This window comes from Ursus americanus, unplaced genomic scaffold (genome assembly GCF_024610735.1).
Source record: "Ursus americanus isolate L20-20 unplaced genomic scaffold, mUrsAme1.1.p SCAF_68, whole genome shotgun sequence".
Classification (NCBI taxonomy): Eukaryota; Metazoa; Chordata; class Mammalia; order Carnivora; family Ursidae; genus Ursus; species Ursus americanus.
The window spans coordinates 170,016-185,194 of NW_028273650.1; the positions used below are offsets into that span (position 1 = coordinate 170,016).

The 15,179-nt window shown below is 52.2% G+C and overlaps 2 protein-coding genes and 1 long non-coding RNA gene across 3 annotated transcripts in view; 2 read left to right on the plus strand and 1 right to left on the minus strand.

Moving 5' to 3' along the window:
• Nucleotides 1-606, plus strand: part of LOC123779680 (ral-GDS-related protein-like) — a 98,138-nt gene extending 97,532 nt beyond the window's left edge. The window contains exon 14 of the transcript XR_015723574.1: nucleotides 129-606. The gene's annotated coding sequence lies outside the window, so the exon portion shown is untranslated. The remainder of the gene's footprint in view (nucleotides 1-128) is intronic.
• Nucleotides 607-2,905: 2,299 nt separating this feature from the next.
• On the minus strand, nucleotides 2,906-5,771 carry LOC123779677 (ral guanine nucleotide dissociation stimulator-like). Its single transcript, XM_087860546.1, has 5 exons — nucleotides 5,488-5,771; nucleotides 4,494-4,709; nucleotides 4,022-4,125; nucleotides 3,445-3,514; nucleotides 2,906-2,941 (listed from the first exon to the last, which is right to left on the minus strand). The coding sequence occupies exons 1-5, from the start codon at nucleotides 5,494-5,496 to the stop codon at nucleotides 2,906-2,908; spliced, it is 435 nt and encodes a 144-aa protein (XP_087716672.1). The 5' UTR covers nucleotides 5,497-5,771.
• Nucleotides 5,772-10,512: 4,741 nt separating this feature from the next.
• Nucleotides 10,513-14,906, plus strand: LOC148106736 (uncharacterized). The gene is made up of 3 exons (XR_015723579.1): nucleotides 10,513-10,879; nucleotides 12,152-13,270; nucleotides 13,793-14,906. It is a non-coding gene; the product is annotated as an uncharacterized LOC148106736 (long non-coding RNA).
• The last annotated feature ends 273 nt before the right edge of the window (nucleotides 14,907-15,179 follow it).

Here is a 15,179-nt window from a genome sequence, read left to right on the forward strand (position 1 = left end):
AAACGGCCAACGGGGAGACTGAGGCTGGAAAGTCCTGCCTGCCCTGAGTCCATCTGCAAATTATCTTCCTCTGGCTTTGTCCCCTTCACACGCAGGATTTGATCTCCTTCCGTGTTTTTCCCCACTAGGTGCTGATGCAGTTCCAGAGATTGAACTACAATACGACAAGTTCCAAATACGGGGGCAATACAAAACCAAACACAAAACCAAAAAAGCATCTCAACGGAAGAAGCAGGACACAGTCTTCCTGGCCTTAGAGCGGAGAAAGGCAACCCCAGTCCTGGGGCAGGAAGGAGTTCTGGGGCGTACAAGTCTTAAGGACTCCCACTTTCAGTGGTTGTTGCTATTCCTGGGAAAGTCCCTGCAACCTCTAAATCTCAGGAGTTCTGAGGGGCTGTCTCTGCTGTTTGCTCAAATTCATTGACTGAAATGGACCCATGCTCTGAGTAAGGGGGATTTGGGGGTGCCCTCCAGTGGCTAGGGAGAAGGGCTGGCACTTCTCCTTCCTCCCACGTACAGTAGCTGATGACTCTGGGGGATTTCCTAGGTCAGGAACGAATATGAGAGTCTGTGCAAGTTTTCCATTACTGCAGGAAGTAAAAGACCCAAACCACACACATGGGCTCTAAAACAAAACAAGGGCTTTAATCTCCTAACATGCAAATCTATCACGGTACTATTTAAAACAACTAAATGGTGCCCCCTACATAAGGAAATAGATGGGGGGAAGGGGTGTGGAGACAATGGGCACAAGGATGCAGCTGCTGAGGAATCCCTGCAGGGCCACTGGACACTTGCTCAGTCCTGAGGTTGACTGCGGCCAGTTCTTCTCCTTCTTGAGTGCTGCTGACCAGCTAGGACCGGGGCTCCAGCTGGCAGGACAGGGTGTAGCTAAGGACAGAGGGACACCTGTGAGTTGCCCAGGAGCTTCCATTCAAGAGTCCCTGCCAGTGTTTGCCCACAGCTGGAGTCTGGCGCCCCGGCAACAAGGCCTGAGGCTGCCCAGGGAAGGAGGATCCCAGGAGTGGCCAGCAGAAAGAGTCCACCCTGAACCTCACCGACCCAGCTCCTGATGGGCCTCACCTCTCAGCCTCGCTGAGCGGCTCCATAGCCTGGAACCAGGCCCAAAAAGGATCCTCGGGCTCTAGGGTGTAATTCTCGGCAGCCACCTGGAGCAGCATGATGTCCGTCATGACTTGATATTCCTGAGCAGAGAGAGAAGCACAGGATGTATAGGGAGCCTGGGGGGGGGGGGCGGGGAGCTGCAGGGTCTGGTGAGGGTTGAGCACCGGGACGGGGCACCCATCCCAGGTCCTGGCACACATGGCCATCCTCCTCCCTGCAGATTCATCCGGTCTCCACCTGTTCTCAGAGATGAGTATCAGTAGCCCCTCCTCCGGGAAGTCCTCCTGGATGCCATGCTCTGTCCCCATCTCCTAACGGGATGGGACTTGCACTGCTTTCTTCTCAAGGGATCCCAGGAAATGTGAGGTGGAGGGGATGGAGCCAAGCAATGTTCTTCCCAGGGACATCTCTGAGGCCCACTCCCTACCCTTCCCTGCGGGAAGCGCCACATATGCTCACCTTATTTCTTTTTTGGTGGTTGATCTCATTCCCCTGGAATGCAGACAAAGTCCATCAGAATGAGGCCCCTGGTTCTTAGGAGCACTTGATTCCCATCCCTTCTCATGCTGCACCATGGCCAGGACCCATGAGGGGGCCGTGCATACACAGATAGTGGGCCTGGGATCTAGGCCAGGCTCTGGGGTCCAGAGAAAGGAGGACATGGGCCAGATGGACTGGCTACAGGTCGGGACCCTGCAGCACCACCCTCTCAGAAGACAGTAGGGGAGGCCGAAGCCTCAGGCAGGAAGGGGCTGCTGCGGCTACTGAGGTGCTTGCTGACGTGGAGGGTCCTGAGTTCATTCTCCCCCCACGGGCAAACTCACCGGGGGAGGCTGAGGTCCACTCAGACAGACCTCACGCAGCTTTGCCTTCAGGAAGCTCTGCTGCTTCACCAGTCTTCGGCACCGGGAGCCGTGGCCTAACTGCAGCCTCACCTCGCTCATCCCTGAGATGGGCAACAGCCCCCAGGCTCACAGGGTAGCCGTGAGGCTGTCATGACGGGAGGTTTGCCGAGTCCTGAGAGCTCAGGGCTCAGTACAGGGGCGTTCTGCTCCCAAACCTCCGGATTCTGGTCCCTCCCCCACAATCCTCAGGCTCACCCACCTCCAGATAGTCCTCCATGGCGGTATCTAACATCACCAGCTCGGTGAGGAAAGTGCCAAGGAAAGGCACGACACCCTGTGTCATGAGGGGGAGGGTTGGGATGAGTCCCTGCTCTCTGGTGTCCACAGGGACCCTCCACTGAAAATGCTCCAGCCTCCTAGCCCACCCCAGGGGCTCACGTGGAGCAGCCTAGGACCCTTAGCAGCCTCCCCCCACGGGTTCCCTTTCCCCTCCCCCCCCAGAACATCAGACTCCTCCTCATCACCTTCAGGGCCTGCTTTTCAAAAATGCCAGGGAATGGAGCACTAGGTCGGTCCCTCCCCACCCGCAAAACCCATTCTCTATGGACCACTCTGGACCCTCCTCCTGGTCCTTTTGAAATAAGAATTGTAGAAGCTGTGGCCCCAGAAGCCGCAGCTGGAGTGGGAAGGCCCCCCCCTTCCTGATCTTTCCTTTTTGGGAGGCTTCCAGCCCTCAGGGAGGAGCCCTCCTCCTCCTCTGACTTTGGAGGCCCTGGGCCTCAGGCACACTCACCTTCTTCTGCATCCTCTTCTGGGCTCCCCGGAGGGCCATCACCATGGTGGCAAATCTATTGGATGGTCGCTCCTGCAGGGCCAAGGACAAGTTCCTTGAGACCATCATACCCTCAGGCCACTTGCCCCCACCATCTTGGACTTCAGAACCTAGACATCTGACCTAACTCATACTGATCCTGAGGCCCCATTATCCAGGAGCAGGCCGTGAGTGATTCCAGAACAATCTCACTCCAACGTTCACTCCATGTGTGACCTTGAGCTTGCAGCCTGGCCTCCCCGAGCCTGTTTTCTCATCGGGAAACGTGACAACTCCACCTATCTCCCATGGTCTCCTGAGGACTCAGGGTCCTATTACTCTCATCATTGTTGTGGCCCTCAACCCAGCCCAACCCCATCACTGAGCACAGGTCTGTCCTCTGGGCTCTCCAGGTTTGTAAAGGCCCCCACCTGGACCAGCTGTCGACACAGAGAGAGAGGGTGTCTAGGCTAGGGAGTCTGCTTGGACACCACCTGCTTGCCCCCTCGCCGCCAACGGCATCCTCACCTAGGCTGTTGCCACATTCATGACAAAGGCTTCCCCTCCCCAAGGAATGCTTCAGACCATTCCCGACTTCATCCACTCAGGACCCTGTTCCCTCCCACCCCTCCTCTCTTTCCAGACCTGCACCTTCCAGGCTACCTTGATGAGCAGGTTCCTGCACTGTGCGGTGTCCTTGCTGCACAGCTTTTGAAAGATCCTCAATGGCTTCCTGAAGAGAGGCAAGGGAGGCAGGATCAATGGACGAATAATGTGGCAGGGTTGAGTGCGAGTGCCTTTTCTTTGAGAACCCCAGAGTGTCAACCTGCCTGGTTGAGGGTTTCTTCTGGGATCCTCTGAGCACTAAGGTCTTTGTAGGACATGGGAGGGAGCTCTCATGTGGCTCGTCCTGGGCCTCCCTTCCCATATTCATTGAGAAACACTGTTTGGGTCAATTTGGGGTTCAAATGGGCAGAGAACTTAGTGGCTGTCAAGGAAACACGTGAAGAGATTTAATGCAGCTCAGCCCCGTGTGGGACATTTGGCAAAACTGATTTCTAAAGCGGGAGGCATGGTGACCTCCTCACCAGGGAGGCTGAGAGACGCACCCACCAGCCCAGGTCCTGTGGTCGGGGTTTGCCGCCTCCCAGAAGGTCCAAGCTGCCTGAGGGGGAAGAGGACAAGCCTCTGGGAGCTCCCTCGTCCATCCTGGTCCCTCCATGGAGAGAGGCCTACTCACCTGGAAACCTTCCCCCACGTGTTCTCGAGGCGGTGAATGGAGACACTCTGCAGAGCCGAGAGGATGGCACGTAAGGACGAGTAGTTCCTCAGGGTTTGACAGGCCTGGGGAGGGAAGAGAATGGGCTGTCACTTGGGGAGCCGGCACCTGATTGGCTCTCAAGCTTCAGTCCCCCTCAGGGGAAAGTGCTCCTGCTGGAGGAAGCCGCTGTCCAGGGACCTGCCGAAGGGCACACGTGAGGCCCAGAGGAGGAGGAAGATTTTACCTCACTCCAAGGAAGGAGCCAGGCAGAAACGGAGCATCCCAGCATGGGGCCATGCAAGGCGAGGTCAGCATGCCCCTGGACGGAAGAGCCTAGGGACTGCACAGTCCCTAGGGCAAAGACCAGGGCCTTCCACCCTGAGACCTGATCAAGGGAAGAGCAGTGCCCGAGACTCAGGAGAGCACCTCGGCTGGGCTTCCCGTTGCATACCTTGGCCACCTTGATCCAGTGCTCCACCACCATGGCCCTGTCCCGGGCTGTCATGCTTGGGTTGCCAAGGCAGGTGGTGATGACACACTTGGCCACACCGTTGAACTGGGCGACAGTGGCCCGGACTGTGGGTGCCAGGTGCTCATTGCCAGGCTTGTTGCGCTTGGACCAGACGGAGCCCAGGCACTGATGGGGCAGCAGCTTCTTGAACAGCTCCTAGAGAACAGGCGGACCTTGGTTCACCCAGCCATTTCCCATGCAAGACTCATGTCCTACGTAGGGGTCACAGGTCAGAGCTGGACCTCAGGGAGCTGAGAATCTGGCCTGAGCCTGGTTGGAGACCGTGGATTTCATTCCACTGTTTTTCCCTGAGGGAACCCAGTACACAATGACCCAGGAGCAAACAGAGCAAGGGAAGGAAGGAGGGCATTGGCACCCTGATCATGCTCAGGAACTCCCAGCTCCAGGTGGCACTGCAAGGTGGTCCAACCCAAGGGGGCTTCTTCCCCTCCCCTCCAACTGGCCATCCCCCTGGTCCTTCCCCCCTTTCAGATGCACATTCTCACACGGGAGCTGCAACCACACGTTTTTCCATCTGCCCTGTCCTCATGGACACATCAGATGCCTAATCAACGCTGAGGGTACTCATCCTCCAAGGCACATGAGTGGGTGACCCATGGACTTGACTGAACACAGGGAGCTGCCCTCCTCCACCCACGGGACCAGGGCCTGCCCATTGGTCTCTCCATTCTGGCTCATTTCTTCTCCCTAGTACCTCCGTATCAGTGCTTATCAGGGTCTCTCGCTACAGTCCGCAGCTGGACAGTGAAAGCTTGGGGCTAAGCACCTTGATGGGTTGACAGGGTTGGGAAGTGGTGGAGCTGAGATTTGGTCCCAGACCATAGGAGTCCACATCAGGGAAAGGCAGGTGTGGGGCAGGTGAGAGCAGAAGGAAGGCCTGCCCCTGGCCCACCCTGAGAGCCCAGCTGCTCACCGCATCCATATACGTGAGCTGCTCTGCCACCAGCCTGGGAGGGAAGTCCAGGAGGTCGGGCTTCTCCTCACCCAGCTGGTTCTTTGGGGTGACACAGCGGTGGCAGGAAGCCTCTGGGGCCGCGGTGGGCTCTGTGGCTGTTGCCTGAGTGAAACTTTCTAGCAAAAAGGGTGGTCCAGCTGACTGCTGCTCAGCACCCGGCACACATGCAGAAGATGGGAGCACGGGTTGCAGTTCTGGAACAGCTGACGGAGGGGAGGCTGGCTCTGACACCGCAGGTGACAGTTGACACAGAGCCGGGGTCGCCTCTAGCTCTATAGGAGGCCCTGTTCCTGGCTCTGCCGCTGGAAGGAGCCCTGGAGCTGGCACTGGGGCAGGAGACAGAGAAAGGTTCATCCACATCACTGACTTTCCGGATGCCTTTGCAAAACCAGGACAGACCCCATGGCCTTGAAAGGAATACCCAGCCCATGAACCGCATCCCAGTTAGCCTTCCCAGCTTGCCATCCCCCTTACCCTCCACCTCTGCCTCAGTGAGCGCCAGAAGTTCCCGCTGCATCAGGAGAAGGGGGACATGGTTTGTCAGGTCCCAGGCATGCCACTTCAGAACCATGGCCCCATGCACATAGGCCACCTTGATCTCGACACGGTCACAGCCCAGGGACTGATAGATAGCCTGCAAATTCTGGTCAGGCCAGGTACCCAAGATGGGACACAGGGTGCTGGGGAGAGTCATATGTGGAGCAGAGTCAGAGGCCTGGCCTTGCATTGCACATGCTACTCCCACAGCACCGTTCTTTCTGTATGGGTCCCAGAGGATGGCCCCAGCCCCCTTCCAACCCCTCTCTAGCTGCCCTCGTATTGGGAGGCCTGGTCCTCCTGAAAACCTGAATGAGTCTGGTTTTTCCACTTCTCCTCTCCTCTACCTGGCCATGGGCCTGGTCTATTCTATCCTCCATGCACACCAGTATCAAGGCTCAGGTTGGAGGCCGATTTGTGAGTGGTCGGCTCAGCACACCCTCGGTTCTTGGCCCCGGTTGGGGTGGTCAGCAGGGAGGGGCAGGCAGAGCAAGTTGGGGCCGTCAAAGGGATGGGTGTTTCAGGCACCCACTGAGCCCAGACTGTGCTCTGCCGCCCAGAGGGCCCGGGACCCCCTCCACAGCCTTCTTTGACTCATTTGCTTCTTCACATGAAGCCCCCCAGATGAAGCCCACCCACTGGAAATCAAGAGATCGGTGAGATCCCTGGTTCGGCAAATCCCTCCCCAGCCACCACCCCTGTAGTCCCCCACCCTGCTCTGTGGAGGCAGCCAGCCCTGCTTCTGGACCCAAACCCCTGTCCCAGTTTTACTTGATCATTTCATCTGTCCTGTGATCCAGCTCTTGGTGGATCCTTTCAAAGCTAGAGGAGGCTACGAAGATATCACATCTAACAACCATTGGACATGCATGCTTAGGGTGTGCAGAGTGCCTATCTGACCCTCTGACTAGAACTGAGACCCAGACACTGTATCTCCTCTGTCCATTCACATTCCTAGGTGCTTAATATACATTCTTGAATGACTACTTCCCAGCCCGCACTTTCCAAATCCTGAGTGGCCCGTGGGCTGGTCTGCCTGCTCCCAGTGTGCCCCTGAGCTGCTCACACAAAGGACAACTACCAGAACCATCTAGATGGAATCTCAGAAGTCCTTTGCACATGGGGAAACTGCCTGCTTTGCATTTCCTTTCGTCAACCCAGAAGGGCCACCGGCCTGTGAGGGTTGCACTTGAGAGCTTCTTGACCGGAGAGAGAGAACTATTAAGCAAGAAGATGCCCAGCACGTCCAGGAGCCCTTTCTACAGAGCCAAGCACCAGAGTAGCCCGTGCCATGTTTCCTCCCATGATTTCCTACAGTAACTGTATGAGGTTCATCCTCTTAACCACCCCAGTTTTCAGAAGAGGAAAGGGAAGGTCAGAGAGGGGTAGTGCCATTCCCGAGATGTACACCCAGTAGATGGGAGGCTCACCCTGTGCTGTGCATGGGGTGGGCACTCACCGATTGAACTGCTGGCCCAGGACCTGTGTGGCTGAAGTGAACATCTCGTACATGCAGAAGATCGTTGAGGTGGTTGAGATGCTCCCATCTGGGAAGGATGGCACCAGGGACTGTACGAAACGCTCCATTGTGCCTTCTCGGAGCCTCAGCATCGTCTGGGCCTCATCCAGGGACAGGGATGATTCCTTTTCCCACCAGGTAGAGAAGGGGGGTGTGGGGGGCAATGGAGTCAGCTTCAACACCACGAACCACCAGGATGATCAGGGTCTGGTGCTCAGACCAGAGAGTCCCATCCCTTCGGGAACTTGTGCAAGAAAAGGGACTTGAGGGCCCACCCAGAAAAAGGCTCTAGGCTTGAAAGTACAATTGCCTTTAGGGGTGAAATGAGAAAGCATTGGTCACTTCAACACATCTTGTTAGCTGAGCCACCACAGCCTTTCTCTCTCTGAATAGGCTTTATTAAGAACTGTATGCCTTTGAGTCATCAGTCAACATCCCTACTGCAGACAGGAGAAAGCAGAGGCTTAGCATCTCCAACGCTGCTAGAGATCATAGACGTTGGGCCTGAGAACTGTCCAGAGCATGGAATGCATGGCATTTCCCTAGGCTGCTGCGGCCTGGTCTGTTCCTCAGGTGGGGAGAAAGGTTCAGGGGAAATCCACCTTCCTCGGCAGGCCCCATGGGAGCCGGTTGTTTCTAGTGTGGGTTCTGGCCTTGCCGTGATCATCTGTGGGTCCTGAGATTGGACATCAATCTGGACCTGTTCTCACCCCAGACCAGCATTGGATGCTGTTGTGGGCCGAGGCACCTGCTGCTTGTCAAGGGAGATGGAGTAGCTGAGCCCTTGGAGCAAGCAGCTCCTCAAAGATGGCCTGGATTGAACTCTGAAAAGACAGAGTCCACTACCTGGGCCAGGAGGCATCAGAGGCCTTGCACCCAATCCGTGCTTGAAAGGCTGAATCACGGTGGCAGACAACCTCCCATACGGAGGTCCAAAAAGACATATGAGGACACAGCTTGTGACCCGGGGGACATACAATGAGTCGATGTGTTCTGAGAGGTGATACGTTACAGAGGAACATATAGAATGGCTTCATCCCACCGTTCCTTTTATGTTCAATCACCCTGTGTGGGGTGAGGATTCATAAGGCCTTGGACACGTTCTCCAAGGACAGTGGAGCTGGGTTCTACACAGGATGGCTGGGGTGAGTCAAGAAAATACTCAAAACAGTAGCAAAATGCAAAGACACTCATGGCTGTGGGAAAAGTCACACAAAACAGAATGAAACAGAATAACCCACGCCCCAAACTGCAAAAAACATGAACACTATTCTCTACCATTCCCACCTATGTGAAGAGTGTCTTCCTACCTTCTCCCACAGCTGGTGGTGGAGGTGTGGATACTGGGATGACTTTGTGGTTGGGCCTGCGGGGCACTCATATAGAAACACCATGGGAGGGCCCCAGGTTTGTCCCCATATTTGTGTGGGGGCCCTGGGTGCGTGGAACCCTCTTCCCATTCTCACCTCAGAGCGGCACTGATCCTGGGTGGCCTGGTGCACCTGCCACTTGTCTAGGGCGTTGTAGTTGAAGTCCCAGACCAGCTCTTCGATGACCTCCTGGGTGCAGCTCTGAAAATGCAGTGCCCCATAGACATGGGGTCAAGAGACATTAGTGTCCTCCCGGGACATTGCCACAAGGGGCCACCCGCATTAGAAATCCTGCTCTCCAGTTGAGGCAAAGAGGGGCAGCTGAAAAGACATCGAGCAAGGACGTAGCCGGATGAAACTCTAGAGCTCGTGATTAACATCGAGGTAGTTGAGCTTGGTCCCCAGTGCTCAGCTTCTCATCCCGCCTGCTATGACCTGGGGTGTGAACATGAAAGATGGGCCAGGCTTCCAACACCTGGCAGCTTCCTTCTGCCCAGGAAGGGTGTGTCCCACATCCTCTGTCCCCTTCTCTACACATAGACAACCAGCCCCCCACCCCAACACACACACAGGGACACACATAATGAGGGGCAAGAGGTGTGGGCCTGCTGAGGTGACATCACAGTTGTTGCCTGCTCTCCAGTGGGCTGCCCTGAGCTGCCTCGTGTTACCTGTTGGTGTCTCCTGCCACATGTCCAGAGGGCTCGGAAAAGCGGGCTGAGCCGACGTCTACAATTATTTGAAAGTCTCTCTCTCTGGGCTTGCCTGGGCCCAGAGACCCTGAAGGGAGGAACACAGCAAGAGAACATCTTGCTCTCTCGAATGTCTCCACTCAAGTGAGCTGGAGAGCAGGTTGTCTTTTGAATCTGGGTGCCCGGTTACCAGAGTTCTAAGTTCAGTTGGGGCCTATCACAGAGGAAGTGAGGTCACTCTTTCAAGATTCTAATCCCTGGGACCATGTGTTCAGTCAGACCTATCCAGAGCCCCTTCTTGGCAGTTGACTCCTTAGCTTTCTCCCCCATGTCATCTCCTTAACTGGACACAATGAGCCAAAAAGGCCATAGCCACCACTCTCTGGAAATGGAACTAGTGTCTGAAGCTTCAGGAGGCAGAGCTGAATTCAGACCTTACGTTCTGTGTTTCTTTGCGCACTTGTGTGTCCTATGTCATTGTGTCTCTCACGTAGTCCCCACTTTCCCAGCCTGCAGTGTGGGGATCAGGCTAGAATCTACTTCCTTGGGACATCCTCGGGTGTCTGTGGATAAGAGTATTTATTACATGTGTGGGGTGGTCCCCTGTGTATCTGAGGCACAATTTTCAAGATGGAAGAATTACAAGAAGGGGTGGGACTTGGCATGGAGGGCCGCTCAGAAGAGGCCTGGGTTCCAGCCGTGTAATACTGCAACTGTCACTTTCCCTCTTGGCCTCATTTTAAGGTGGGCACCATGATGGCCTGGAAAAGCAAGAAGATGCAGGCATTGTCATCCTCTGTAGTAAAACCATGCAATTGTTTCCCGTTATATGAAGAACGAGACCCCGTTACCTCGTTTGGGTCTATGAGGGGAGTGGCTTTCACCATGGCTCCCAGGGATCCTGACCTGTGGTATAGGCATCAGACTGTAACTGCTAAGTGGTCAGTGACTGGCTTTTGACCCACAGGACATATTCAACGTGATCAAGTACCATGCCTAGAGCTTCTCTACATGTCATGCAAAGAGTTTCTCACTCCCTAGTTACTTTCCATCATGTTCCACTACTCACTCCTTCCCTTTCCCTTCTTCTTCTCTCTCTCTGAACCAGAACCAAGCACTGATGTTTTCAGCTGCCATCTACAGAGGCTCACAGGATAGAGAACGGAGGCAGTGCCAAGGCCAAAAGACACACAGGAACTCAGCTTCTGAGTCCAGATGGCATCCCGAGTCACGTGAGCCAACTTATGACAAAATCCTCTTCCAGTATGGCCCTGGTCACAGCCGCAGCCACTGACACACCTTGAGCCTGGGGAACCATGCTAATTTGGGCCCGCATTCTTCACCCACAAATACTGTTAGAAATTAAAGCGATGCACCTGCACATGCAGGGTATCAGGGCAATGCAGTCCCGGGGCAACTCTAGATAAGTAACAGTCTCCCAGGCCTCAGCATCTGTCCCTGCCTTCCTCCCTCCCCTCTGCTCTCCTGCTAGTGTCCCTGCAGCCACCCTGGCTGCCTTTTTCACTCCTCTGGCCAAACTGGCTTCTGTTATTGAGTGTCTGCAGCACAAGTCACTTCTTCCTGAAACGCTGCTCCCTGACGTGTGCAGGCCTAGCTCCCTTTGGTCAATCTGTTCTCAGCAACCTCAGCTTCAGTGAGGCCTTTCATATCTTTCCATGCAATGACTCCCCAGCCTTCCTCCGTAGTACACTTCATTCCTACTACAGAGCGCTTGCTCTTTTCTTTCACGTGCGTTCTCTTTGGAGCTTTGGTCCATGTGTAGACTGGGAGCTCCTAAAGCAAAGGAGCCCTAGGTAATTTCAGCTCCGCGCACGGGCCCAGCAAGATACCTGGCATAGGGCAGTGCTCAGTGTGTAGTTACTCAATGAACAATTGAGAAGATCTTGGAGCCCACCTCCCCTCTTAAGCACCTAGACTGCAGAATGCTACTAAAACTTTCAAGCTGTTTCTGGGCAGGGGCGACAACCACAATGGCCTCTGCCTGACTCTTCCTGCTCCAGTTCCTCCAGCAGAACTCACCAGGTACCATGGACAAGGAAGCGCCCTGCACCCAGTTCTCCAGCTCTGGTGGCACAGCCCCATGCAGGCACACCAGCAAAGAAAGCCATGCCTTTTCTCGGGGGTCCTCAACGCAGTGCCTTTGCAGAGTCACAGAGCAAAGGAGCAGGATCTCTATTTTTCCCTTCTCTGTGGAATCTGAGACAAAGAAGAGAAAAGGAGGAAGACTAACTCAGAAAAAGAGATCAGATTGAAGTAACCAGAAGCAGAGGGCAGAGGGGGTACAGGAATTGAGTGAATGGCAAAAGGTACAAATTCCAGTTTCAGATCAATAAGGAATAGGGATTTACAGTACACCCCAGGACTACAGTTCATTACTGCTCTATGGTGTATTGGAGAGGTGTGAAAAGAGCAAGTTCTGAGAGTTCTCATCACAAAGAAAAACCTCTCTTTCTTTTCTTTTAACTTCATTTTTGTATCTCTAGAGATGATGATGGCGGCGGACTAAATTTATTCTGGCGATCGTTTCACAGTATACGAAAGGAACATCATTACGCCAGGTATCTTCAACATACACAGTTCTGTATGTCAAATGTATCAAAACAACTGGAGCAAAAAAATATTTTAATATTCATAGAGAGCATCAGGAAATTGGACGTGGTAAAAAGAATGTCACGTAAACAAAACTGAAAACAGCAGAACCGAAAGCCAGTAGGTTATCCTAGGGGTTAAAATCTTCAAGCCATTGGCATAGAAAGTCGATTCTGAAATTGAAAATCAGTGAATTAAAATTAAAGCAGATGAAATAGAATTTTAAAATGTTGTTCCATTTAACAATTTGTCAAAGAATAGAAAGTCTTAATAAGTGACCTCAGATAGTAACTTTTGAAAAAACTGTTCATGTTTTGGAAAATTCTGATTGTAAGCTTCCAAGTGGGCACAGAATGAGAACATTTTGTTTGATCAAAGTCGCCTCATGGAAAATGGCTGAAGCAAAATGTCTGAGATAGGACCTAAACGAAAGGATATAAATGGCTAGACGAAATTGTCCCGAGTTCGTTTCTCCGTATTTGCAGTTTACATTTATTTTCATGTCGTTAAGTCCATTAAGTTCATGGAGTACATTCTAAGTGTGTTCCATGCATTAATATGTTTGAACAACCTCCCTGTAACCCAGCTTCACATCTCATTGTATCTTGTAAAACTCAAACTCTATACCATGAATCAGAAACTTCCGATGACCGCCTACTTCCAGCCCTTGGCAACACCATTCTACTGTCTTTGGCAATTTACTCTAGGTAGGTCCTAAGAGTGAAGTCAAAGTGTGTCTTTTCATGAATACTCATCTACTTAGCATAATATCCTCCAGGTTCACCCATGTTGTGGCATATGTCAATGTCTTCTTCCACTTTGAAGAATGAATGCTATTCCAATATGTGTACATACAACATCTGTTCCTCCCTCGACAGATACTTGGATTGCTTTCATGGTTTAGCTATTATGAATAATGATGCCATGAAAATGTGTGTTCAGATATGTCTTCAAGACCATGCTGTCAATTAATTTGGGTATACACCCCAGAAGTGGAGTTACTGGAACACATTGTAAGTCTAATTTTCATTTTTTTGAAACTACCATACTGATTTCACAACTATGCTGTTAAACATTCCTACCACACACATTGAATAAGGCTTCCATCTTCTCCACATCTTGGCCAACACTTGCTCTTTTTTTCCCTTCTGATTGCTTTTTTTTTTTTTTTTGGAAGAGTCATCTTAAAGGATGTAAAATGGTATCTCGTTGCTTTTTATAATTTGCATTTCCCTTAACAATAGTGATGTATCTTTTCAAATTTCTTTTCACGTGCACATCTTTGAGGATATGCCTATTCCCAATTTGCACATTCACGCATTGCATTCATTTTGTTGTCTGTTGTTGAGTTCGTGTGATCTCTATTCATTCTGGATATTGAGCCCCTGCCAGATAGACAGTTTGCAAATATGGTCTCCCATCATGTGGATTGTGTTTTTACTTCATTGCTAATGTCTTTAAAGTCACAAAGATTGTAAGTATTCTGAATGTCCTGTACGTGAATTTATTTTTCTTTTATATCCTGTGCCTTGCAGGTCATATGCATTAAAGCACGGCCAAATCCTATTTTGTGAAGCTATGAAAATGAATATTATTGGGCTGCACTTCCGAGATGAAAAAGGTTCATTAGTGGAGTAAGAGAGCAGCATGAACTGGAGAAGCACTGGCATGATGATGGGGTCATGACTCTATGTGATCGCAAGAGGATAGGAATATGTATGATGGGCCAGCATGAGCTGTGTACTGGAAATGGGACCTTGTCCATTTTGTGCAGCACCTATGTGGATGATGGGAGCAGTGAGACATATGACTGGACGGATCCCCGAGCTCAGCCCTTCTTCCAAGTTAGACTTTCATTGCACTCTGATCCATTAACGTTTGAAGAGTTTCTTAATCAGATGAGGGACATAGTCTTACATGCTAGAAGGTGATGAACGTGGTGTGTGGGCGTGTCTGCAAGGAACTCCGTATCCCTCCCATCTTGGTGAGCCACTGTCTGGAGTCCATGGCAAAGAAGGTTAGAGTACTAAATTACACTGGGGTCAAACCAAAGGGGAACAGTGTGTCCCTCCTATGCTGAGCTGAAGTCAGGCAAGACCTTTATATGTTTGCTCTGTGTTCCCAGTTCATGGTCCCTAAGTTCTGCATGTTCCTCTCTGGGAGAGAGGAGATGGACATGTTTGAGGGGGAGCTGGAGAGCTGTATCACCACCAGGAATGAGACCGAGAGCCGACTCCCAGTCATCGTGCAAGTGAAAAAATGGGATCAATGTCATCAAAGAGAAAACCATCAGCCACCAGTATTCATGCCGCCTGTGAGGAAATCTTGTCGAGAGGCACTTGTAAGTGATGGAGGGTGCACACCTGTAGTAACTCTGTGGCAAGTACAGATGTTACCTGCTTGAGGTGACCCACCTTGAAGAAACAAAGTTTTTGCCACCCTGTCAAGGGTGCTCGGAATGGACTCGAAGGGCAAGAGGCCTGGAACTGAAAGCATGTTTGAAAGTCTCTTTAGGGTTGAAATGAAAAAGGCAGCATGCCCTGAAAACTGCCTCACCTTGAATAGGCTAGCTCCCTTCATTGCTTGTGGGAAGAAAAGAAATCATCCGGTATTTTTCGTATTGAAAACAAGAAAACACAGAACCTTGGATTTCCGTTATTTTTTTATTGAAATTCGATTAGCCGACATACAGTCCATCCTTATTTCAGATGTAGTGTTGAATAACTCATCAGTTGCATATACCACTCAGTGCTCATCACATCACGTGCCCTCCTTTATGCTCCTCACCCAATTGCCCCATCCCCCCACCCAGCTCCCCTCCAGCCACCCTCAGTTGTTCTCTGTGCTTAAGAGCCCCTCATGGTTTTGCTCCGTCTCTGATGGCTTCCCGGTCAGTTTTCCCTCCTTTCCCCTATGATTATC

What these genes read in the sequence shown, in the direction of transcription:
- LOC123779677 (XM_087860546.1), bottom strand. An exon ending in ACTGGATCAAGGTGGCCAAG is followed by an intron (nt 4,126 to 4,493) that starts GTATGCAACGGG and finishes TTCCCTCCCCAG; the next exon opens with GCCTGTCAAACCCTGAGGAA. An exon ending in ACGTGGGGGAAGGTTTCCAG is followed by an intron (nt 3,515 to 4,021) that starts GTGAGTAGGCCT and finishes GCCTCTCTTCAG; the next exon opens with GAAGCCATTGAGGATCTTTC.